Consider the following 24391-nt stretch of genomic DNA (forward strand, 5'->3'; position numbering starts at 1 on the left):
CCTGTCGCTAGAGCTGGGAATGATGTGGTTATCACACTTCCTGAAAATTATGTTACTTTGTATGGGAATGGAAGCACGGATGATCACGTAAGTGTGTTGTGTTCTTTTGTACAATGTTTGTGGTATGGTATGGCCGGCACGGTACGGTACGGTACGGTACGGTACGGTACGGTACGGTACGGTACGGTACGGTACGGTACGGTACGGTACGGTACGGTACGGTACGGTATGGTATGGTATGATATCTAGAAATATTAGAAAGCGTTTCTCTTATCTAGGGCATAAAAACATACGAATGGAGCAAAAGCCCACTGAGTCCAGCTTGTGATATGCAGGTATGAGATCATTCCATTTTACTATTTTAATAGCCAGCATTCCCAGCGTAAGGTCTGATAATCCAAATGTCATTTTCACAGGGAAGTACGGGTCCGGTACTTCATGTTTCTAACATGATAGTGGGCGATTATTCTTTCACGCTCAAAGTGACCGATTCTGGGGGACAAAGTTCCGAGTCTAAAGTGACGGTGGTAGTACGGCCTGAAAAAAATTCTCCTCCAGTGGCAAAAGCCGGAGACGATAAGGATCTTGTGATTCCTGACGACAGCACGACGCTGAGTGCTAGAGAGAGTAATGATGACCAGGAGATAACTAGCTACAAATGGGAGAAAATAAGGTCAGTCTCATTAAGCTCGTTAAGGATCATCTCTTATTGATCCAGTGTTACTACAGGAGAAAACCAGACTAAACTAACTTTATTTATACTGGATAGCTCTATCAGTTCTAAACTGTTCTTCCTAGAGGTCCAGTGAGGATCATCTCTTATTGATTCCATTTTACTGGAAGAAACCGAACTCTTGCTATAGTATATTTATAAGCTGTTTCCATCCATTATTCTAGCGGTCCTTCATCAGTGGTTATGACAGGAGCAAACAAGATGGTTCTGAACTTGTCACAGTTAAAAGAGGGGCACTACAAGTTCAAGTTGACTGTAACAGATAACAAGGGTCTCACAGGGACTGATACAGTGTCTGTTAATGTCAAGAGAGGTACGTTTTTCACGTACACGCATCACAATCGTGCAATTTAGTGAAATCGTAGCAATCTTTCATTTCTTCAGACGGAAACAAACCTCCACGAGCCAACGCCGGCCCGGATGTCTTTGTTAAGCTTCCAAATCGTGCGGCCGCTTTGGACGGCTCGAGGTCTTCTGATGACTATGGAATAATTAAGTACACATGGATACGAGACTTCAAAAGCCCTGCTGCTGGTGTAAGTTTCATTCTTAAAAAGAAACTGAGTTTATATATATTGGATAGCTCTATCAGAACTTTAAGCTGTTCTTCCATTAAGGATCGTCTTTTATTGATCCAGTGTTACTACAGGAGGAGACCTAAACTAAACTAACTTTATTTATACTGGATATAGCTCTATCAGTTCTAAACTGTTCTTCATTCTATTCGTGTTTCTTTAGGATGTGATAAATGGCAGCAACCATCAGCCTGTTTTAAGGCTCTCAAATCTTGTCAAAGGTGTCTACAAGTTCCGATTAACTGTGGCAGACGCCAAAGGATTAGAATCTCATGATGAAGCTAAAATAATCGTCAAAGAAGGTTTGTACGTATATCCCATTAATAGCAACGAGGAGTACACTCACACACATTGAAACCTTATGCCACAACTAGCATTGAGGGAACATGAACCAATCAAATGCGTTCAACCTATTAGATCGACAAATCACAAGTGCGATAGATTAGCGAGAGGAGGGAACATTATCCAATCATATGCGTTTAGACTATCGTATCGACCAATCACGAGCTCTGCAAAATACCACATACAGTAGATGGCGTGAAGGTTGGATTTCAGCCTTGCCATAATTTTTTATTTCTTTGGGTGATATTTGATAAAACTCTCGGCCGAGTGAAAGTCGCTATAATCGTTGATTCAAATGCCTAAAGTACATAAGAAAGCTTCTCGGTCGACCAAAAACCATTCCTCAGGAGAGTTGCTATGAGCGAAAATATGCAGAGTTTTAAACACAGCTGTGTGTAATTTGATTTGCAGACGAAAACAGTCCAAACCTGGTCGAACTTTACCTTGATGTCGACGTGACGTCTTTCACTGAAGAAAACAAGGTATGTAGCTATATAGTTCGGACGAAGACTGCATACTTGACGTCATATAGTAGCGTATCTTCTTACAAGACAATGTTTATTCTTTTATTACTTTTCCTAGCGTCAACTGGTTAGAAAACTTGCTGTGACTCTTAATGCACAAGACAAGGATATCATTATTGAACATATTCAGCCATCCGGCCGTGGAAGAAGGTTAGTTAGAATATAAACATTCATTTTATTCACATTCATTTTATTCATTTTATTCGTGCTAAAAGAATCTCGAAAACTTAGCCATTACTGTAGAAAGTACACTGTAAAGCTTTTTTTTTAGTCTTTTGCCGATAGTCTTTTCTTCTAAATTTCCGTCAAAATCATCTTTGAAACTTCTTCTGGTATTTCAACCATAAAACATTCATCATTCCTATTATAATAGTGTTTAAAACAGATGTTTATCTAGATCCTACTGCATGTTTGTGAGCATGTTTGTGAGTGTGTGATGAATTTGGCTTGTAAATATAACTAAGTTTACGTTTAAAATTAGGTTCTTATAATGTGTCTTGAGATAACTGTTGTGGATCAAATTTTTCTGGAAATTTTCGATACCACCGGGCGCCAGTGATTTGGCGTTCATTCGTTGTTAACGCATACCGCGTCAGATTCTATCACTTGAAACGTATCAAAACTTTCATCATCGTGTCATATTTTAATGAGTCAAAACCATGCGACAACCACAGCATAAGATAACTTTGTATTCATTCCCAAACACTCCCTTGAAAAATCGGAATAAAGAAAAAAAGCATCGGAAAGACAACAAAGTAACTTTGTATTCTGTTGAATATACACGTCGATTTGAAGTGCAGTGTGCGAATTTTGAAGAAAATTGATGATATATGTAGAAAGAGTTAATTCGTGTTTAAAAAGTTTGTATACATACGCATGTCGAGTGTATCTATCATAGATATTTACAATATTTTCAGAGAAATAGAGGTTTCTAATAGAGTAATAAAATAAATTCTAAATAGAGTGAAAAGAGGCCTTTTTCAATGAAGAAATGGACTCATTAACTAAGAACTTGTTTAAGTGTCCATTCTCCGATGGAAATCGGTCTGGTATCTGTCAATTTTAAGAAATGCTTTCGTGTATACGTAACATTATATTTTGTTATTTTTTCTTAGTTTGGTGATATTGTTCTATGTACGAGACAGCTTAATACATCAGCCGAGAAATGGCAAGGATATCGCTTATTTGTTGAGACAAAAACTCAACGACAATTTTTTTGAATTCAGAATGCAAGAGGTCGAACCTTACGGTAAGTACTATAGCTTAAAAGATTTACTTACGGAAGAATATTCGTAATCTATTTTATTCCTCTGTCTTTTAAATGTCTAAAACATTTGTACTAAATCGTCGTTACTGTAAACAAACATGGCGCTGAAATGCCCAAGACGAATCAAGCTCTGTAAGAGCTAGGCATTATAATATTTGCATTGAATGCTTTTTAAATTCAATATAAACTATTCCTTGTTTAGTTTGCAGAAATAATTGTTCGGGACATGGAGTTTGCGACCAACACACAAAACAATGTATTTGCCAGAGTTTCTGGATGCAAGATCCTTTTAAAGCAAGCTTTGGGCTTCGTGAAAGCAACTGCGGTAAGCCAAAAACACTTGATCTGTTGAACCGTCTTGCAATTTGTGGTTGTTATACAGCTGGTTCCCGCAGCTGGTCAACGTCTTTGACAAAAGAATACAATTTATTCCAAGTTTATCCCAGCCTGTTTTCGCACAGCTCCCCCGTTTGTATCAGCCTATGTATGATTTAGAAGGATGATACTACACGGTAACGTTTTCGATCATTTTCACATTCGTTTTCATTCCAAAACGGTTTCAAACACCGTCAGTTTACATACAATAGAAGTTGAACCTAATTTAACATATTGAACATATTTTTCCTCGGATCGTCTAAACAATAAAATAGACAAAAACGATGCTCGTGTGCACGTAGCCTTAGATATAAAATTCTGTTCTCTCCAAAGTGCCTTATAATATCGTTGTTTTTCTGTTTAGACTGGAGTATTCTTTATGTGACGGTGATAATCTTCGCCGTCATCGTAGCGATTGTCGGAATCACATGGGGCGTTTGTTTCTGCATGGGCAGGTATGTTTCTAGTTTCACTAACCGGGATTAATGGCATGCATAGAGGAAATGCTGGAGTACATTCATTTTTCCTACCACTGGAAAGTTAAGCGTACTGATCTGGGACCGGAGAATGTCAGGTCATCACATGCAGACTTATAATATGAGCTCATGCATTGTGCGATCCAGTTGGGATGATGCCTGCAGTATCAACACCATTCATTCACCTTTAACAACATTCATTTCTCATTCGCAGCATCGCCTAAATTTAATTGTTTGTTTCAGAACAAGGAGTCGTAGACGGAAGCATCAGTATTCCATCATTGGTGATGAGGATAGTGAAGATGCAAAAAATGCGACAATGGAACTATTTCCACGAGGTAAATTTCCCAAAAAACAAACCTTAAAGGCCCTGTTACACGGTGCAATTTTTCTTTTGAAATATGTAAATTTTGCAACCACCAAACTTTTGTCTTTATTATATTCCATGGCGTTTCTTACACATTTTGAGGGCTCTTCACTAATTTACATCTCTTATAAGTAGAATTGCATTGCAAGTTGCAAAAAAATTGCACCGTAGTCGCTGCTAAAGTTACCTGTTATCTTAAAGCAAAATTGAAGAAGCTTATAATTACTGTAGGGAGAGAAGCTTGCGAAAACTTTTCCATTCATAGCATCTCGATTGCCAAAAAACGGTTTCTAGAAGTGAGAAGACGTCTCTTCAACCCTTACAGTAACGCCTTTTTTCTGCTTTAGATAAATTTCTCAACTCGAGCATAATGAGTGAGACAGATATGGATTCGGACGAGGAGACTTTGTTCGAAAATCACAAACCTTTTAAACCAGGAAGGACATCTCAAATGAATGGAATGCTTAATGGCGGGAAAAAGAAAAATCATCACACCTGACCCATTATTATATATTTTAGACGAGAAATTAAATTAAGGATAAGATTAACAGTTAGTTATGATAAAATTATTTAAATGAAATTATATTGTAAAAATAATATTAATTTCTATAAAAACCCCAAGACTTTGGTAAATATGCGGGGTTCTACAGTTAATCGTATAAAAGTTTCTAAGCTTTTGAGCAACAAACCTTTTAATCAGAGCATGAATATTAATTAATAATCACTCTAAGAAAATTTCCCGAAGAGATTGTTTTCACCTCCCAATGAGGCATTTCAGTCACAAATAACTATAATAACTGCTGTCACTTTGATTCCCACGCTGACTGTTCAAGGTTTATGGTTTGTAAACGTATGGTACGAAGAATGTTTTTCAATAGAATTTGGAATAAAAAAAATAAAGTAGAACGAAAACACAGTTTTTTGTCCGAAGGACGAATAGTCTAGTTGAGAACAATTGCCTCGACAATGCCATCTAATTTAAATATCTTGCATCGAGAAAATGTTTTCATCATCACCCCAAAGAAAAGATTTAGGTAAGATAGAAAAATACAGCTGTGGGTGTCGAGAGTCGACAATCCTGGTAAGAATGTTTTTCATTAGGTCTATGGTTTTTAAGGGCCGTTGTGATGGTGTAGTGGTTAAGACAGGTGACTGGTAAGTTCAGAGGTGGTGGTTCTAGCCTGTGGTGGGAATAAAAGAAAAAAAAGTGAAAATAGTTTTTGAGTGGAAGTGTTGGAAGAAAGGTTTAAGTGTGTCAAAAGATGTATGGATTTCAAGAGCAGTCATGATGGTGTAGTGGTTAAGACAAGTGACTGGTAAGTTGACAGGTGGTTGCTCAAGCCTATGAAGGGCCAAGAGATGAAAAAAAAATAGGAAAAAAAGAAAAAAAACTGGAAAAAAAACTACTTTGACTTCACTTCATTAAAAATACAAAACAATCGCACCGTAACCATTAGCTGAGATTTTACTAAGAAAGTGTTAAGTAATATAGAAAAGGTGTAGCGGAAGAATTTTAATTTAATTTAAAATTCTTCCGTCGCAAAGTATTAGGTCAAATAAAGAACAATAGGCTTTCGACAAATGACGCGGTGGTCTAGTGGTTAAGACCTTGGTCTGTCAATCCTAAGACCAATGTTTCAAGTCCTGGTAATGCAAAGAAAATTAACCTTAAAAATTTCGGTATGATTTGAAACTTAAAAAAGTTAGGACTTTCAGTCTTCAAAAATGCTTGTAAATTTGAAAGAAATTGGAAATAAAAAAAATTGAGAAACCTTTGAAAAATTTTCGGTTCATAAAAGTACGTGAAATTGATGAAAATACGCAAGTCAAAAAATGTTTAAAAACATGTGTCTCCTAAAAAGGTTGAAAATTAAAACATGTCCGACTAACAACTTTAAAAAAAGTTTAAAAATTTCCCGTCTTTAATGCTAATGTTTACTTACCTTAATAATTTTTTTCACGAAAATTTGCCAGGGTGATTTTCTCGAGACTGAAAAAATTTACTTTTTTTCACTTTTTGGAAATTCTCTTAGATTTCTTTTTGACGAAGAAGTATTTTGTCTTGGGCTACCTGTGTTGGTCTTGGGCTACCTGTGTCAGGACCAACACAGGTAGCCCAAGACAAAATACTTCTTTGTCAAAAAAAAAAATCTAAGAGAATAGAAAAAAAATTAGAGAAAAAAAACTAGAAAAAAAAACTAGATAAAAAGAAAAAACTAAAAAAAACTAGAGAAAACTAACTAGAAAAATAGAAAAAAAACTAGAGAAAAAAAACTAGATAAAAAGAAGAAAAAAATAGAAAATAAACTAGAGAAATAGAAGAAAAAAATAGAAAATAAACTAAAGACCACAAGACAAAAATCAAGTTTCTTCTTAAACTTTTCAAAAGACATTTAGAAAATACTTAGAGAAAAACATTAAGTAGAAAAATAGAAAAAAAACCTCGAGAAATAGAAGAAAAAACCAGAGAAAAAAACTAACTAGAAAAACTTGAGAAAAAAACTAGAGAAAAAAAACTAGAGAATAAAAGACAAGAGAAAATGGAAAAAAACTAGAGAAATAGAAGAAAAATAGAGAAAAAAAACTAGAGAAATAGAAGAAAATACTAACAGGTTTAAATTAGAAAAACTACTAAAAAATACTAAGAGGTTTAATTTAGAATTGTCAAGTCACACAGAATCTTGCAAAAATTAGAGAAAAAAACTAGAGAAAAACATTACGAAAAAACTAGAGAAAAAAACAATGTAGAAAAATAGAAAAAAAACTCGAGAAATAGAAGAAAAAACCAGAGAAAAGAAAACTAACTAGAAAAACTTGAGAAAAAAACTAGAGAAAAAAAACTAGAGAATAAAAGACAAGAGAAAATGGAAAAAAACTAGAGAAATAGAAGAAAAATAGAGAAAAAAAACTAGAGAAATAGAAGAAAATACTAACAGGTTTAAATTAGAAAAACTACTAAAAAATACTAAGAGGTTTAATTTAGAATTGTCAAGTCACACAGAAAGAACTTGCAAAATAAAAACACTAACACCATAAGACGAAAAAGGTTTATTTCTTAAACTTTACAAAGAAAAAAGGTTTATAAATCCAAGTTTTGAAAATTGTCACATAATTTATCACATTTCACACTAAAAAATATTAATTAATGAATCTGGGTGCCTTTCAACTTTCTTCAACACTAAAGAAAAAAAGAATTTCATCAAAAAAATAATAAGAGAAAATATATTTAGAAAAAATACTAATACTAAGAAGAAATTAAAGAGAAAAGAAGTACGAGAAAAAGCCAAAAGCAACTGCTAAAATATTTTCAATTGTGAAAAGCACAGGGAAAAACATGCAAAATCAAAACACCAACACCACCAGACAAAAAAGGTTTACTTCTTAAACTTTAAAAAGAAAAATTTCTCTTTATAAATCCAAGTTTTGAAAATTGTCACATAATTGATCACATTTCACACATGTTATCACACACTAAAATATATTAATTAATGAATCTAGGATAGGGCTAAAATAATTCAGGTTCTTCTGGGGTGCCTTTCAACTTCATTCATTCTAAAGAGAAAAAGCATTTCATCAATCCTTTTAGGCAAAAAGTTTGTATTTTCAACCTGACATCATTATTAAAAGATATTACTCATTATCTTACTTTAGTCATCTTTCATGGATAGACAATACATTCATGAATGCATTCTGTTTTATGCCAATCATATTTTTGCCATTTTCAATAAAAAGAATGTGTCACATGCATATATTCAACCCAGACATATGTCACTATTTAATTTGAACACAGAAAAACTGGGTACCACCCTTCTGAGTACTACAGAATATAAATCACACGGAAATCAGAAAAATTTCTCCCAAGTTTAAAATAGTAATTGCTGGTCTTTTTCGTGGATATTTATTGTAAGACAGGAATTTTAGTAATTAGCGAGACTGGTTCACCTGTTAAAGCATTAAGTTTCATCATTGGTTTCACGCATGGTGACCATAGAAGCAAATTACAATTTCATTGTTGTCATCTCAACAATGTAGTGGCTTTTTAAAATCAAATGCTGACCAACCATGACAAAATCAAATTACCTCAGTGCAGATATCTTGCTCACTTTCCAATCAATGTACATTTGACAGTAAAGTTCATATCCACAGCAGCTCATGTGGCTGGTTGCACTCTTGACCAAGGAAAATCTTGAATATATAAAGAAGACATTATTAATACAAAATTTCATTTTCAACTATCTTAATTATTGTCTAGTTTTTCGTCAGGTATTCTATGGTTACTTCATCCCTCTATATATAACTATGGTTGCTATATTTATTCAAAGACCAGCACAGGAATTTATTACTGGTGACACATAGTGAGTATAGAAGCAAAGTTCACTTAGTAATCTTAACAAAATTGTGACTGCCTGACGATTTTCATGAAAAAGATCCTAGTTGCAGCAAATTCCCCCTTATAATAAATAACAAAATATATATCCGGGCAGTTGATATGTATTACAAAGTCACTACAAGAATTTCAGCTGCAAGGCTAATATAAATTTTAAAGGAACAATCAAATTACCTCTGTGCAGAAATCTTGTTCATTTCCAATGTTCATCTGACAGTAAAGTTCATATCCACAGCTGATGTTGCACTTTTGACCAAGGAAAATCTTGAATATATAAAGAAGACATTATTAATACAAAATTCAATTTTCAACTATCTTAATTATTGTCTAGTTCTTTGTCAGGTATTCTATGGTCACTTCATCCCTCTATATATAACTATGGTTGCTATATTTATTCAAAGACCAGCAGAGGAATTTATTACTGGTGACATGTAGTGAGCAAAGTTCACTTAGTAACCTTAACAAAATTGTGACTGCCTGACGATTTTCATGAAAAAGATCCTAGTTGTAGCAAATTCCCCCTTATACTAAATAACAAAATATATATCCGGGCAGTTGATATGTACTAAAAGGTCACTACAAGAATTTCAGCTGCAAGGCTAATAGTAAAATACCTAACTTTGACCAGACAACACAACAATCTTGCTCAGAAAGGTCCGGGAACGGTCCACGTGGATGGTTTTCTTCGGCATCGCCATTTTGAATTCGGCCGGGCGAGTCTTGAACTGATTTCAATTTCAACTGTTCTCTTGACGTTCGTCTTGATAACTGGCTGTTGAGATAAACGTTAATTACAAAATGTTCAGTTCTGCTTCAGTCTATGGGTGCGGAAATTGCTCATGACATAAATTTTCAGTAAAAAATTATCATCATTGCAGGCAAAATTAAGCTCGAAACTTTAGATAACCTTGTACGAAGAATATTTCATATTGTATATGTTTTTTTGTTATTTCTGGCCGACAATTAGCAGAAGGCACACAAACATCAAAGTAAAATACTTAACTTTGACCAGACAGCACAACAATCTTGCTCAGAAAGGTCCGCGAACGGTCCACGTGTATGGGATCGCCATTTTGAATTCGGCGGCCGGGCGAGTCTTGAACTGATTTCTATTTTTTATTTCAACTGTTCTCTTGACGTTCGTCTTGATAACTGGCTGTTGAGATAAACGTTAATTACAAAATGTTCAGTTCTGCTTCAGTCTATAGGTGCGGAAGTTGCTCATGACATAAATTTTCAGTAAAAAATTATCATCATTGCAGGCAGAATTAAGCTCGAAACTTTAGATAACCTTGTACGCAGAATATTTCATATTGTATATGGCTTTTTGTCATTTCTGGCCAACAATTAGCCGAAGGCACACAAACATCAATATAAAATACTTAACTTTGACCAGACAGCCCAACAATCTTGCTCAGAAAGGTCCGCGAACGGTCCAGGTGGATGGTTTTCTTTGGCATCGCCATTTTGAATTTGGCCGGGCGAGTCTTCGCATTCATCTTGACAACTAGCTGTTCAGATAAACCTATATACAACGAAAAAAAAGGGTTCGGCTCAGCTACACTGTACTCCTTAAGGAAGGCCTACGGCCTTCCCGTAGATTAGTGTAAAGGCCTACAAGTGGGAACTAGCAGCGTGCGGGGGACCAAAACGCTCTAGGCAAACGGTCCCCCTACTGGGGTCGGACAAAGCAACCGCAGATTACGCATATAATCGCCGGAACCCACCTTTTAGTCAACGGCGAACTCCTTCTTCCTCGAACAATCTTCAATCTTGCTGAGCTTCGATCTTGCTGTCCACCTTCACTTATCCTTCACTTTTATTTGATTCAATCTTTATATTAATAGGAACATTGCTTGGGGCAATGAAATTTGGAGATGTTATTCCTTGGGATGGAGATGCTGACATATCTAATATCCACATTGAAAAATTCAATCCGTCTGTTCAAAAATTCTGAGAAAAACTGAGTGTTTTATTAATGAAAACTAAGGATACCACATGAAACCATTATCCACTTTTATCAAACAGCAAAACATCTGTGAAAATTGCTTCTATGATAATGCAAACTCCAACAAAATTGTTAAAGCGAAGTACATGCGTGTCGAGTACTGTAGCTCAATGTGGTTATTGTGGGATTATTACTTGCTCACTAGTCACTACGACTGCGCCAGCGTTTCTTTGTACTAAATTAATTCCACTTTTTATATTGTTTATAATGTCATTAATATCATTATATATGGACGAACAAAATAAGCGCGACACGGGAGTATCACGTGCAAGTCAAAGTCTGGGCCGCCCATGCCTTCGCGCATGAAACCTGCGGTAAACAGCTTCTTCCTCACCAAATTATGAATTTCAGACGAATTTACACTTCTTTAAGACGCTATCTATTGCGATACACTTGGCGCCAAATAACTAAACTTATTTGCTTCATATTTTTTCTGACCATTATTTTGTTACATTTTGTGTTATTACCCGCCGTGACAGGGGCATACAACGACGATTGTTACCTAACCGACAACAAATTAAACAATCTTCGTCATATGATACTTACATCTGCAAAACTGATGGAAAAATATAAAATGACCTATTGGCTAGATTTTGGTAAGCCAACATATTAATGTACATTAATTATCAGCCAGGTAATATTCTGTAATGTATACCTGATTGCAATGTAAACAAAGGTACAATTATAGATTAGAATACCCTGCCAATAATGCATTATGTTAAAGATCTGTTAGAGGATCAATTTTAGAGTATAGAATTGCCCCGTTCTTTAAAAAAGTGTTTATTCTTGTTCTCTGGAGGTCCAATTCATGCATTAAGAAACATAAAACAAGGTACATTTATCTGTAAGACTATATGGCTTTCACTGTTAACAGCTGGGTTGGCAGGGTAGTCTATAATTGCTCCACAGTTAGCCATGAGGCTGTTAATAAACAGCCTCATAGCTAACTGTTTCATATAGCAAGTTTACTTACGACTTGTAGTGAAGTAATCCCATTGTAATCAAGTAATCTCTTTCTTCCCAACATCCTTATCCTTCACTTTAAATTGATTCAATCTTTATATTAATAGGAACATTGCTTGGGGCAGTGAAATTTGGAGATGTTATTCCTTGGGATGGAGATGCTGACATATCTAATATCTACATTGAAAAATTCAATCCGTCTGACATGAACAAAGAATTTGCAACCTACGGTATCCATAGAAACAGTTTGGTTGCGCTAGTTAACCACACACAACTGGACTATTATAGGTGGACTGTGCATGATGGTATATTTAATGGTATTAAACAAAAGGTACTCAAGAAGTATTACCCAAAATGGATTACAGATAATGATAATATTTTTGTAAAGTTGGAGCACAGTCGTGAAACTGTACCTTTGGCATGGGTGGTGCCAACAAAGACAATAGACTTTCTTGGTATTCCTGTTGCAGTTCCAGGGCAATATGAGAGAATGCTTGATGCTCGGTACCCTATGACCTACCGGTACAACATACATACACCGTACAAGTGGAAATGCTGGTTACCCTGTTGGTTAACTGGTGAAAAACCTTGTAAGCGTTATTTCGCCAAAAAATCAAAACAAAACGCAAAACACACTTTTCACTAATTTTTCTATTTGTATACATTTGTAAATTAATTTTCTATTCATGAATTTGTATAAAATTATTCTGGTTATAATCTACAATAACAATAAGAAATATTGTTACTATCATGGATGGAACGACCTACATCAGCAATCATTATCACAATGTGTAAAACAGTTGGTGAAACTCGTCACCTAATCCCTACTTCCCTTGTACTTTCAAGTCCACCACACCTGACTTAATATGTTCACACATTGCTTGTTCAAAACCCTGGGAGCCTAACACTAAAAGCTGCAATAGAACTTTTATCTTCTAAAATTTTGAGAGAAACTATTGAAACATGCTAGGAGCCAATTGTACAAATACTGGTTTTTCCATCACTCTAAAATTACCTGTGTTTTAATTGGTTCAATTTGAATTGAAATTTCCTATTCTTAAAGTAGTGTTTCTCTTTATTTACTTTTGAGTCATTAATGTCAACAATCTTATTACTTTCTAATGATGAAAAAAGTACTCTCTGCTGGATAGACACATCCAGACTTCATACAACTAGCCTCAGAAGATAGACAGTATTTATCAACTTCTGTATGTTCAAAAATTCTGAGAAAAACTGAGTGTTTTATTAATGAAAACTAAGGATACCACTGTGAAACCATTATCCACTTTTATCAAACAGCAAAACATCTGTGAAAATTGCTTCTATGATAATGCAAACTCCAACAAAATAAATGAACCATTCTTTTTCATTATCAAGTTGTTTCCCTCGATGCAGCCACCACTGGGAAAATACATAGATTTTATATATACCGGTATATATATTTTATATTGTATATATACAGGTATATACTGTATCATATGTACTAGCTGTTCATTTCCAAATTTATTTAAAAGAAATATAACAGCAGTACTTACAAGAGCAATTTCCACAAATATATACACATATATACATATAGTATAGTATATATCCAATATAATATATATAAAAATATACTTTATATTGTATATATACTGTACTATATGTACTGTTTATTTCCAAATTTAATTAAAAGAAATATAACAGCAGTACTTACAAGAGCAATTTCCACAAGTGTTATACCTGCAAAACATTAATATACATCAATATTTCATAAAATTATTCTCAACAATGCAGCTGCGAATAATGGCAGGTGAATTTTAGCAGGTACGGTAATGGCAGTTGAATTTTAGCAGGTACGGTTTCTATTAATAAAAAGTGCACTATTATAATACACTTACAGAAAATGCTAAATCCTAACAACACATAAGAAACATGTGTTGAAGCTCCCCGACTCAGGGATATGATAATGGTTATCTACAAAAAACAGCAGAAATTGTTAATACTAGCTACCATATTAAGACAAACTAAGACAAACTAAGACAAACTAAGACAGACTAAGACAAACCAAGACCAGTACTCATAAAAAATTATCAAGAATGTGTCTATACTAGCTTTGAATGTATGTTTTTGAGTAAATTGTATATTGTTGTTGTTGTTGTTCTTGTTTTTGACAACCATACATGAACTACCACTGGAAACCATCCAGGCGAATGATCATTAAAACAAAAATTTCAGAATAGAATATTACTTACCGCAACCATTATTCCCACTATTCCAAAAAATATTATCTTCTTACATCTCTAAAAACCACCGCAAAACTATTGTCAGCAAATGTATAAAATCAACAGGAAAACACATGTACTGGCACAATTTCCACCCTCATGTCATGTGCCTCACCCCTAACCCTGACCAAATTAATTCAACTGCCCTGTTGCAAAGATATTGAGGAGACATGTAAACTGATGGGGTCCACATAATATTAGTCCTATACCATAACCAATAGTACATGGTTCCTGTATATATATATTATAGTAGTCTATATATGACCTCAAATCCTGGTGATTCTTATTTCTCCACTTAAAAATAAACTAATGCATTTCTGAAACCTTATGAAACAACCATTTCTTAATGACTTTTTATCATTAGAAATAAACCGTCCTCTATCTCATAAAATCAAGATCAAAAATTGTATTATTCAATTTTGACCAAACAAAAAAACTTTGTATGGACGACATGCATCATGGAGCGAAAGAGATAGTCATAAAAAAATGATGACTAATAAACTAACCGTTTTTTTCTCGTAGTAATCGTCAGGATACAAAGGCATCTGATCGTTAAAAGCGTTTACATTTTGAATATTCTCCACACCTTCTGTACTATCGTTGTCAATGTCCATGTTTACCGTCCACCCCGAAATCTCAAACCGGAACTAGAATTATGGATGGTCCCGGGGGGGATAAAACAGCGATACCCATTCGCCTTGAAATCGTGAAAATACTTGAAAAAAGCTTCATTTTCCTATATTACGCCTCATTTTCTCGCATATATGTATCGGTTATACCAACGTCGTCACTCAATCCTTTCTTGGTTGAAAATTTGCACAAAATCGTCTCGTACAAACAAAAGTTTCAAGCATATCAAGTCCTGTTGATAAACCCATCACATGACAATTTCACTAACAAAACACGTGCTTTCACCCCCCGGATTCTCTCTGGAATGCGCAAAACGCAGCCGCAAATTTCATCGCATTCTCGCGTTGTGGTCGATTAACAAAGTCCTCTTTAATAAATACAAAAGACAAAATGGATGACAATGATGGACCCTATTATGGAGGGACCAGTCCATTGAAGGTAAAAGTAAATGCACATTGCACAATGAAAGATCATGTACTGTATGCTTTGTTTGTAAAACGCGCCTTTGTAGTTCAAAAACAAAAGCACCAATTATGAACGGTACCATAATATATTGTAAGCCAAATGATAATGAGAATCACGATATTGTATACGAGATTGTGTATAAAACACCTCGAGAACTACAATAATATCAAGGCGGAGCGTCTTCACCGCCTCATAAAATAACAAGTGTGCCTTAGTGGTTGCTTCCTTTATGGCTTCCTTAGTTTAATTACTTCAAGAATAGATCAATATAAATACACACGTTCAAATTCCAAATATTTGCAAGTGAATAAAAACGTACCCTGTTAGTGTTTTTTTACATTCAAGACTTCTTCAGCCCAATTGAAAGAAACTGCAATGTCTCTATGTAACCATTATACCTAATGCAATACAAATACACTAGGATTTCAACTATAGCCATCATTCATAAAACTCTTAAAATTTTCATGGTGAATTTTGCAATTTAATTCATTGATTCCCAGGTACACCATACATGTGTATTTATTATATGCAGATATTTTTGTCCCTTAACCCGCTAGCTGCATGAGCCTTCATCAATTCCACTGATCAAGGCTGCAGTTAACAGACGTAAACCTGGATATCTAGAATCTGATGGTTGAATCCATTAAAGCACAATGTAATTCGTACCAACATAACAATATTCATTTCTACTTTAGTTGTGGCTTTTACGGATCTGGTTCTTGATTACGTTCCTTGCAGTTTCGGTGAGATCTGAATTGAAATTTCACATCACGCTACCTATGATGACTAATATATTTTTTCTTCCAGATTGCATTTATCTTGGGTCTTGTTAAGGCTAAAGATGATCCAGTGCTATATCTACTAGTAGTCAACTTACTAGGTATAAATATGAATAATATAATTATCTAGTCGTATACTTTTATACTTGTAAAAGTATAGCAAGATAATGGCTATCACTAAACATATATTCTCCACCATTTCAAAACTTTTCATTTTTTTACTTTTTAGTGAGTGGAATAATTGGTGCAACTATTGTGAGTTCTGCAAATATTTTATTTTCAATCCTATTTAGTATTGCACTAAGGCCTACTTTGTCATATTTTGCTAACAAAAATTTATCAAAAGAAGGCTGAGACTAGAACAAACTTCACTTCCTAAAACTCAACAAATATTGTATTAATAAAGTCTATTTCTCTCCATAGGCTTGGTGGTTTCATAAGGATAAAATTGTAAGTTTATAAAAAAAATTCCTGCAAAGGTTTAATTTTACCTTCCAATGCGGTTACTCAGGATTCAATAAAGCACAAAATGATTTTGAGGTATTGAAATAAGTCTTTATGAAACAAAACAAAGACATGCTCTTGTCAGAATGACTGTGTCACTTGCCGGATCATGTTATTTACCCATTTTGAATACCTCAAAGTCATTTCATGCGAGACATTTTGAGCCTTACCAGCAAAGTATGAAAATTTTCTGCCTACCTGGTACCTTTTTTTGCAGAAGTCGCAGAGCCTTTGCTTTGTACTTTTTGTTGGCATTTGTATTGTGTTCCAAGCAGTAGTATCTGATGTGTATCTTTATCATAATCCAAACACATCGAGTAATGGAGATTTGAACCCAGTGAATGTGAACAATGCCAGCTCAATAATAAGTCCATCAACTCCTGCACAGCTCATGGCACAAATGACAAATGCAATTCACTAATGACTTATGCAATTATTATGCCATGGCATGGCATATGAAATATGACATTCCATTTTACCAGGTTTTCACTTGAATGTGAGAATCACAAATATACCATAATTGTAGAATATGTAAGTGTCATCTGTGATGATTATATAGAAATTAGAAAAATCCAATCCCCTGTGATTTATAATTAAAGCTATTAAAATTATCAATCTTAACTGGTTGAAGCAAACTTTATTTAGTTGTCTATAATTGTGAAAATATTTTTTCATTAATTTCAAGCAATTACCAGCCCAAAATTTGATGTAATATTTAGACTATTTTTTGAAATCATTCAAAAACAAATTGATATACTCTCTAATTCAAACTGTTCAACTTATCACAAGTTTTGCCAGATTCAAACTGTTCAACTTATCAAGTTTTGCCTGGGAAGCTGCGCTGGTCTAGGAGGAAAAAGCCTTCACAAATTATCACATAAAAAATACGTTTCTCGACTTTATTTATTTGTTTACAATCAATTAAAGAATATACTTCCACTAGTGCAACTAAGAAATTGTTACGTCCATTAAATTCACACGTATCTCAACCCAAAACTAGCTAAACACATGATTCCGCACAACACGAGTCGATTTCTCAGGTCTTCAGAAAGAAATAAGTTTAATTAAAAAATCGCAAATTAGAGTTGCTTTGTCTTCATAGGTTCCAAATTTTCATCAAGGGTTTAGTTTTGTTCGAGGAAATTGAACGGAATCGTGATGGGTTGCCAAATCATGTTTTCTGTGCTAGTGCTATACTTAAATCTTCTAAACACCAACTTTAACCTGGCCTTGCGCTGTATTATTTATTATTTAGACTTTATTCATTAACTGCTACGTAATAAAAGTTCCTCAAACCGTCTAACAATCCCAATATATATACAAGTTAATCAATATGCAAAATATCAACTAATGCTAAAATTACACTTCTTTTTTTCCCACTCATTTTCATTGATTTTCTGTTAAAAATGGCTGAAATAACCTGAATTAAATATTAATCAACTGATCCCATTTTAAGCCGTTAAGCCTAAACTTTGATTAAGATACAAGTACCAAGACTCCACCTACTTTAATTCATAGTGATACTGTAATTTTTTTTGGAATGCTTTTTAGAAATATTTTCTTTCGCTTAGTTGTTCACTCAACTACTTTATTTATAACCTATCGACGCGAACCATGCAACACAGTGCGGATAAACCCCATCATTTGCCAACCGCTCAAGTTTCGCTTAAAAAAAGATAGCAAATTCGCCAAACATTTTTTGCATGAATGAAGTTTGCGTTTTATAAGTTTGCGTTTTATACAACTACATTTCTATTTGAATTTGCAATTTAGCCAATGTACAATAATAAACAGTTTGTGCTTTTTGAGACTACAGCAAGACTCCATTACCACTTACTTATAGAGATCATTAGAACCCAAATACAAACAAACGCGAACTATAGCTTATACTAAATTACTAATCACTTTCTCCCCGTCTACTACTGCCTTGAGCCTCACTATATCGAGATTGAGTAAGGCCGGGTTTACAAAATAATTTTTGTGATTACAGTTAGGATATTGTACCATGCACGTAAATTCTAGAATTTAAAAGCGTTGTACCAGATATTAGGGTGAAATAATTTTTAAATTTTTCTCAATTCAAATACGACCAAATGATTTCAAATATTTCTTGCGTGTAAAATATTTCAACTGTGATCACAAAAAACAGTGTAGACCAGCGTTCTCACTTTTAAGGAAATTTCCTTAAACTAAGGAAATTTTGATCTTATTTCACCTTTTTAAGGAATTGTTTGAGGGTTTTTAAGGAATTGTTTGAGTTTTAACTAATATAAAGCCAAAACAATTTTCCCGCCTTTTTAGTAAACTACACTAGGTCTCAGGCTTCATATCTGGGAACCCGGAGATTTAAGGAAATTTTACTCAATCTGAGGAATTTTTGTCCTTAGTCTAAGGATTTCTAAACAATAGGATGTGAGAGCCCTGGTGTAGACTGGGCCCGGGTTCTACATCAAATTAGCTATCGCCAAGGACAATAGTACAACTCTTTACAAAGCCGCTCGTCAGGAGCCACCCCCTACACTCCAAATTCCCACATACTCGAGAAACTCGGATGAAACTCATATATCTCAGAATTCTCATTGTCAAACATGAAATTAGATTCGCTATTTTTGGTATTTTATTTTACTTCCCAGTGGCTGGACTTGCACCATCCTTCCCTGTACAAATCTACATACACTGGCAACTGAACACTTCAGACATACGAACCGACATGAAACATAGGACGTTACCATTACATTTACCAACGTATATCTTGTATATCATGTAAAATACTATAAGTGTATTCGTATTCGCTCGCAATACGAAATAGTTTCACAAGCATTTGTAACTTAGTAAATGCGGACAACAGATCTCCTTCCACTTCCTTTCTTAAAATTTCCCTCTTAAATTCTTTTGATTATTTTACAGTTTTTCAGTTCGTATTATAGCAACTTTTTCGAAGCAGTTTCTTTTTCGAGGCTGTCCGGAATTAGCTCCCAGGGGCTTTATCAGGTGACGTCAGATGACGTCACGACCATGCGGAGCAAGCTAGAAAAATATAGTGATTTGTGAAACATCTGTGAAATTACAATCTGTGACATCGAGACAAATATAATCATTTTTATTCATTCTTTTGTGATTGTTGTGGATACTTTTACTTGGAGGCGATAATCCCCAACACTTGGCACCTCCGACGGGATTTTAGAGCTTGGTGAGTACACTTAAACAGCGAATTTTGGGACTATTTATCGTTCGTCTAATTCGAACTCGAGCATAAACATTCGCCTTCGGGGCGAAATTTGTCGACTATGGAGGTCGCTGAAGAGAAATTAAAGACAAAACTCGCTCAATTAAACTTAACAGCGAATAGAACAGCGTCTATTGTGGAAAAGGGGCATGTGGAAGCGATAGAAAGGCATAAAAATACACTGAGAACTGTGATAAATGAAATAGATCAATTGCGTATTGAAATCGAAGCGTACAAAATATCAGGGAAAACTGGGGACGAAGAATTAGATGCGTGGAATGAGAATATTGATACGCATATTGCAAAGGGTGATCAAAGCGTAGAAACCTTGAAAGATTGGCTAAATAATCGAAAGACAGAGCGTAAAACACACGAGAGAGAAGAGCAGATCCAATTCGAGGTCAAGTTGCAAGAGACCAAAGCTATGTTCAAGTCAAAACCTGAGAGAAATCAAGACAGTTCTCCCCAATCTCATAGCGAAGCAACAAATGTTCAAGCGAAACTACCTAAATTAGTCATCACTAAATTTAACGGGTCATTTACTGATTGGAACAGATTCTGGGGTCAATTTACGGAGTCAATTGACAAATCCAGTTTGCCAGCGATTACTAAATTCTCATACTTGAGGGAACTGTTAGAAGACAAAGTGAGAAAAACTGTAGAAGCGCTGCCATACTCAGCAGAGGGTTATGATAGAGCGGTAGCCATCCTTAAAGAGAAGTACGGGAAGGAACGGGAGATTGTTAAAGCTTATGTGAAGGAAATATTAGAGCTTCCCCCAGTTCACACAGCCAATGCAAGGAAGATTCATGAGTTCTGTGAGAAACTAACATACAATGTGCAATCACTCCAGACCATGAATAAACTTTCTCAAGTAGATGGAGCAGTGGCAATGACTTTAGATAAATTACCAGCTATCAGAGGAGATCTCGTTCGCACAGACCAAGACTGGGAAAATTGGGATTTTGTACAACTTACAGAGGCCCTTCGACTGTGGGCAAGAAGAAACCCGATCACTGAGAACTCCAACTCCGAAGACAAGGATCGAAGACGAGACAGAATGGGTCGGACTTACCACACTCGCCAAGGGACTGGGGCACAACGTGTGTGTGTATATTGCAATGCTACTGATCATAAATCAACAAGCTGCCCAACAGTTAAAACATCAGAGGAGCGCAGAAAAATACTAGCAAGTAAAAAACTGTGTTTCAACTGTACTGGAGCCTCCCACCGAGCAGCGGAATGCAAAAGTACTGTGACCTGTCACGACTGTGGTAGACGACATCACACCTCAATCTGTGAAAATCCAAAGAAACCTGAGGGGTTCATGTCAGCCCATAGAGCAGAAGACAACCAAGTTATTTATCCAGTGGTGGTCATTGAAGTTGATGGTATAAAAACAAGAGCTCTACTTGACACCGGCTCAGGGAGTTGCTATGCCTCAGCCAAACTTATAGATGCTTTGAACAAGAAACCGAGGGAGATCCAAACAAAACGGATTGAAATGATGCTGGGATCAACAACAACCAGAGTTGAAATCTACCCTGCAACTATCAAAGGAGCTGATTGTCAATTCACAATGGAAGTCGAACTATCCAAGGTCCATAAGCCACAACTGATGGAAATTGATAATCCTCGGTATGAAAGAGTTGTTAAGCAAGTACAGCCATTTGAAGGGAGTAAGAATAGATGATCCTGATGACAAACCACACCTTCCAATACATGTAGTTCTCGGAGTTAATGAGTATGCCAGCATCAAGACAACAACTGCACCGCGAGTTGGGAAACCTGGGCAACCCATTGCTGAACGTACTCGCTTGGGTTGGGTGCTAATGTCGCCTGGTAGGGAAGATGTGACCAGTCCCCTTCTGCTAACCCGATCAGTCAGTACAGACTATGAGCAGCTGTGCTCTTTGGATGTGCTAGGACTTGCTGACAAGCCAGAGAATGACCAAGGAACTGTATATCAGGAATTCAAGGAGCAACTACAACGAAACGAGGCTGGTTGGTATGAAACAGCGTTGCCTTGGAAGGCCAACCATCCGGAACTACCAACAAATGAAGTAGGCAGTCAGAGAAGGTTACGGCAACTTGTCAAACGGCTTGAGCGAGAGGGGAATTATGACGAGTACCACAGCATCCTTCAAGAACAGCTCGAAAGCGGAGTGATTGAAAGAGCACCCACAGTACCCAAAGGCAAAGAATACTACATCCCACATAAAGGAGTGTCCAAGAAAGAGGCAGAAAGTACAAAGTTGCGGGTGGTCTATGATGCATCTGCACGAGAAGATGTGAAGCATCCCTCCTTAAACGACTGCTTGAATCAGGACCATCACTTCAAAACATGCTATGGAACATCCTGATAAGATCACGTTTCCACCCGATCCTGTTGACAGGGGACCTCCAGAAAGCGTTTTTGCAGATTAGAATAAAGGAGGAAGAGAGAGATTCATTGAGGTTCCATTGGACACCACCTGGCTGTACCGAAACCCAAGTATACCGTTTCACAAGAGCCTTGTTTGGGCTAACTTCATCGCCTTTTCTTCTCGGGGAGTCCTCGACCAACATTTAGAACTGTGGGAACGCCAGTACCCTGAAATCGTTAAAGAGATTCGCGAAGGGCTGTACGTGGACGACCTAATGGTTGGCGGTGCATCAATTGACATTGTGCAAGAAAAGAAAGACACGTCCATCGAAGTTTTCCAAGACGCCTCTTTTACGCTTCATAAATGGCACTCAAATGCCAGAGAACTTGAAGCCAGCGGTAGTTCAGCAGCAGACGATGAATTGACCTATGCTAAGCAGCAGTTAGGGACGAGCCGACCGGGCACAAAGCTTTTAGGACTACCTTGGGACAAGGATAAAGACACCCTGAAGGTTGGGCTGCACAAAGATGAAACTATCACCACAAAACGAGGCGCTCTTTCTCAACTAGCAAAGATCTATGACCCCCTCGGTCTGGCCTCGCCAACGACCCTGCAAGGGAAATTTATTTACCGTGAGATGTGTGAAAGCAACATAGCCTGGGACGGTGAACTCCCAGCAGAGCTGAGAAAACAATGGATCGACTGGGTTTCCAAACTTCCTAGATACGTTGAAGTTGAGCGAACTCTGGCACCACATCATCAACCAATCTTAGAAATCGTATTGCACGCATTTGGAGATGCTAGCATAAAAGGGGTTAGCGCTGTTGTCTACGCGGTCGTCCGACAGGAGAATGGGACATCGCAAGGACTCGTCTGCTCAAAGTCTCGGTTAGCAAAGCGAAATTTAACCATTCCCCGGCTTGAGTTAGTGGCCGGTCACATGGCGATCAATCTGGTGACTAACGTCCGGTTAGCTATCAATCTATTCCCAGTGTCAGTACACTGTTGGCTTGACTCGACTGTGGCACTCTTCTGGATTCACGGGCACGGGGAGTACCGGCAGTTCGTTGCGAACAGGGTGCGCAAAATACAGGAGCATCAGGAGGTCAAGTGGCATTACGTGCCGACCAGTGAGAACCCCGCGGATCTGGGTAGCCGTGGCGGAAGTGTCGAACATAATCAACTATGGAACCATGGCCCGAGTTGGTTGAGCGAAGAAACTAGTTGGCCATCGGACAAGATCTTAGAGCCCAACGAGGAATCTAACGCTGAGTTAAAGGTGACTCGAAGCATCTTCGCAATGACAACTCACGTCCGTGATGACTTCGACCGACTACTTGATGCTTACGAAGTTCACAAGATTCTGCGAATTTGTGCATGGATTCGGCGATTTATCCGGAACTGCAGGACGAAAGCAGGGGTTCGGCAAGACGGCCCACTAGTCGCAAGTGAGATTGAACAACAGAGACTTTGGTGGATTAAACGAGCACAACTAGAATGTCAAGGAAGAGCCAGTTTCAAGGAAGAGCAGCTACAACTGAATCTGCAGCTAAACAACGAAAATATCCTTGAATGTAGAGGGCGAATTGAAGGAGAGTTTCCAATCTACCTGCCAGACAGTCATCCCTTTACGAACGGAATTGTACGACAAGCACACCTATTGACTTTACATGGGGGTGTGTCCCTGACAATGGCAAAGGTACGCGACGACTATTGGATTCCCAGATTGCGCCGTTTGGTCAAGAAAGTGAGGAGTGCCTGCTGGGGTTGTAAGAGATTTAGAGCACAAGCATATCAGGCGCCACCCCCAGGAAACCTTCCAAGCACACGGACACAAGGGTCTGCGCCATTCCAAGTAATTGGCGTAGACTTCGCTGGCCCGATTTACTATCAATCAAAACCTGGAACTGAAAACAAGGCATATCTAGCGCTGTTTGGTTGCAGCCTGACACGGGCCGTGTATCTAGATTTATTGAAGTCAATGGAAGCACCTGAGTTCATACTGAGCCTGAAACGGTTTATCGCACGTCGAGGCAGGCCAAAGCTTATTACTCGGACAATGCTTTGACCTTTAAGGCGACCAAGAAATGGCTCCGATGTGTACAGAAAGATGAACGTCTCAATGATTACCTGGCTGACCTTT

The 24391-nt window shown here is 36.7% G+C and overlaps 7 protein-coding genes and 1 long non-coding RNA gene across 11 annotated transcripts; 6 read left to right on the forward strand and 2 right to left on the reverse strand.

The window, feature by feature from the left end:
• Window positions 1-6: 6 nt before the first annotated feature.
• LOC114526911 (dyslexia-associated protein KIAA0319-like) lies at window positions 7-5431 on the forward strand. Its single transcript, XM_028548453.1, has 13 exons — window positions 7-87; window positions 279-335; window positions 417-673; window positions 898-1046; window positions 1118-1269; window positions 1472-1610; window positions 2062-2132; window positions 2233-2324; window positions 3290-3423; window positions 3644-3766; window positions 4181-4271; window positions 4536-4630; window positions 5007-5431. Exons 2-13 carry the CDS (start codon window positions 330-332, stop codon window positions 5156-5158), a joined length of 1461 nt encoding a protein of 486 aa, XP_028404254.1. The 5' UTR covers window positions 7-87; window positions 279-329; the 3' UTR covers window positions 5159-5431.
• A 2647-nt stretch (window positions 5432-8078) lies between these two features.
• Window positions 8079-9240, reverse strand: LOC114527005. The gene is made up of 3 exons (XR_003687381.1): window positions 9221-9240; window positions 8740-8844; window positions 8079-8211 (listed from the first exon to the last, which is right to left on the reverse strand). It is a non-coding gene; the product is annotated as an uncharacterized LOC114527005 (long non-coding RNA).
• A 923-nt stretch (window positions 9241-10163) lies between these two features.
• Window positions 10164-14926, reverse strand: LOC114527007. 4 transcript variants are annotated; one of them, XR_003687384.1, is made up of 8 exons: window positions 14785-14926; window positions 14249-14296; window positions 13895-13970; window positions 13711-13736; window positions 12028-12194; window positions 10774-10999; window positions 10338-10571; window positions 10164-10202 (listed from the first exon to the last, which is right to left on the reverse strand). XR_003687384.1 is itself a non-coding variant. In XM_028548568.1 (5 exons), exons 1-5 carry the CDS (start codon window positions 14890-14892, stop codon window positions 13296-13298), a joined length of 381 nt encoding a protein of 126 aa, XP_028404369.1. In that variant the 5' UTR covers window positions 14893-14926; the 3' UTR covers window positions 13013-13295. The 4 variants fall into 4 exon arrangements, 1 of the variants encoding a protein (XP_028404369.1); XR_003687383.1 differs by lacking the exon at window positions 10164-10202 and having other exon boundaries at window positions 10210-10571; XR_003687382.1 differs by lacking the exons at window positions 10164-10202; window positions 12028-12194 and adding an exon at window positions 13325-13418 and having other exon boundaries at window positions 10210-10571; window positions 10774-11082.
• LOC114527006 (uncharacterized protein RP688-like) lies at window positions 11154-12709 on the forward strand. Its single transcript, XM_028548567.1, has 2 exons — window positions 11154-11650; window positions 12125-12709. Exons 1-2 carry the CDS (start codon window positions 11395-11397, stop codon window positions 12661-12663), a joined length of 795 nt encoding a protein of 264 aa, XP_028404368.1. The 5' UTR covers window positions 11154-11394; the 3' UTR covers window positions 12664-12709.
• Window positions 14927-15197: 271 nt separating the features above from the next.
• LOC114526980 lies at window positions 15198-17279 on the forward strand. The gene is made up of 6 exons (XM_028548537.1): window positions 15198-15346; window positions 16069-16116; window positions 16181-16253; window positions 16382-16407; window positions 16576-16602; window positions 16874-17279. Exons 1-6 carry the CDS (start codon window positions 15299-15301, stop codon window positions 17075-17077), a joined length of 426 nt encoding a protein of 141 aa, XP_028404338.1. The 5' UTR covers window positions 15198-15298; the 3' UTR covers window positions 17078-17279.
• A 2664-nt stretch (window positions 17280-19943) lies between these two features.
• LOC114527003 lies at window positions 19944-21575 on the forward strand. The gene has a single exon (XM_028548565.1). It carries the CDS (start codon window positions 19944-19946, stop codon window positions 21573-21575), a length of 1632 nt encoding a protein of 543 aa, XP_028404366.1.
• A 139-nt stretch (window positions 21576-21714) lies between these two features.
• Window positions 21715-22245, forward strand: LOC114526824. The gene has a single exon (XM_028548350.1). The coding sequence runs from the start codon at window positions 21715-21717 to the stop codon at window positions 22243-22245; it is 531 nt and encodes a 176-aa protein (XP_028404151.1).
• A 192-nt stretch (window positions 22246-22437) lies between these two features.
• LOC114526825 lies at window positions 22438-24316 on the forward strand. Its single transcript, XM_028548351.1, has one exon. It carries the CDS (start codon window positions 22523-22525, stop codon window positions 24314-24316), a length of 1794 nt encoding a protein of 597 aa, XP_028404152.1. The 5' UTR covers window positions 22438-22522.
• The last annotated feature ends 75 nt before the right edge of the window (window positions 24317-24391 follow it).

The sequence above is a fragment of the Dendronephthya gigantea genome, unplaced genomic scaffold, assembly GCF_004324835.1.
Source record: "Dendronephthya gigantea isolate DGI-Jeju-01 unplaced genomic scaffold, DenGig_1.0 000042F, whole genome shotgun sequence".
Lineage (NCBI taxonomy): Eukaryota > Metazoa > Cnidaria > Anthozoa > Malacalcyonacea > Nephtheidae > Dendronephthya > Dendronephthya gigantea.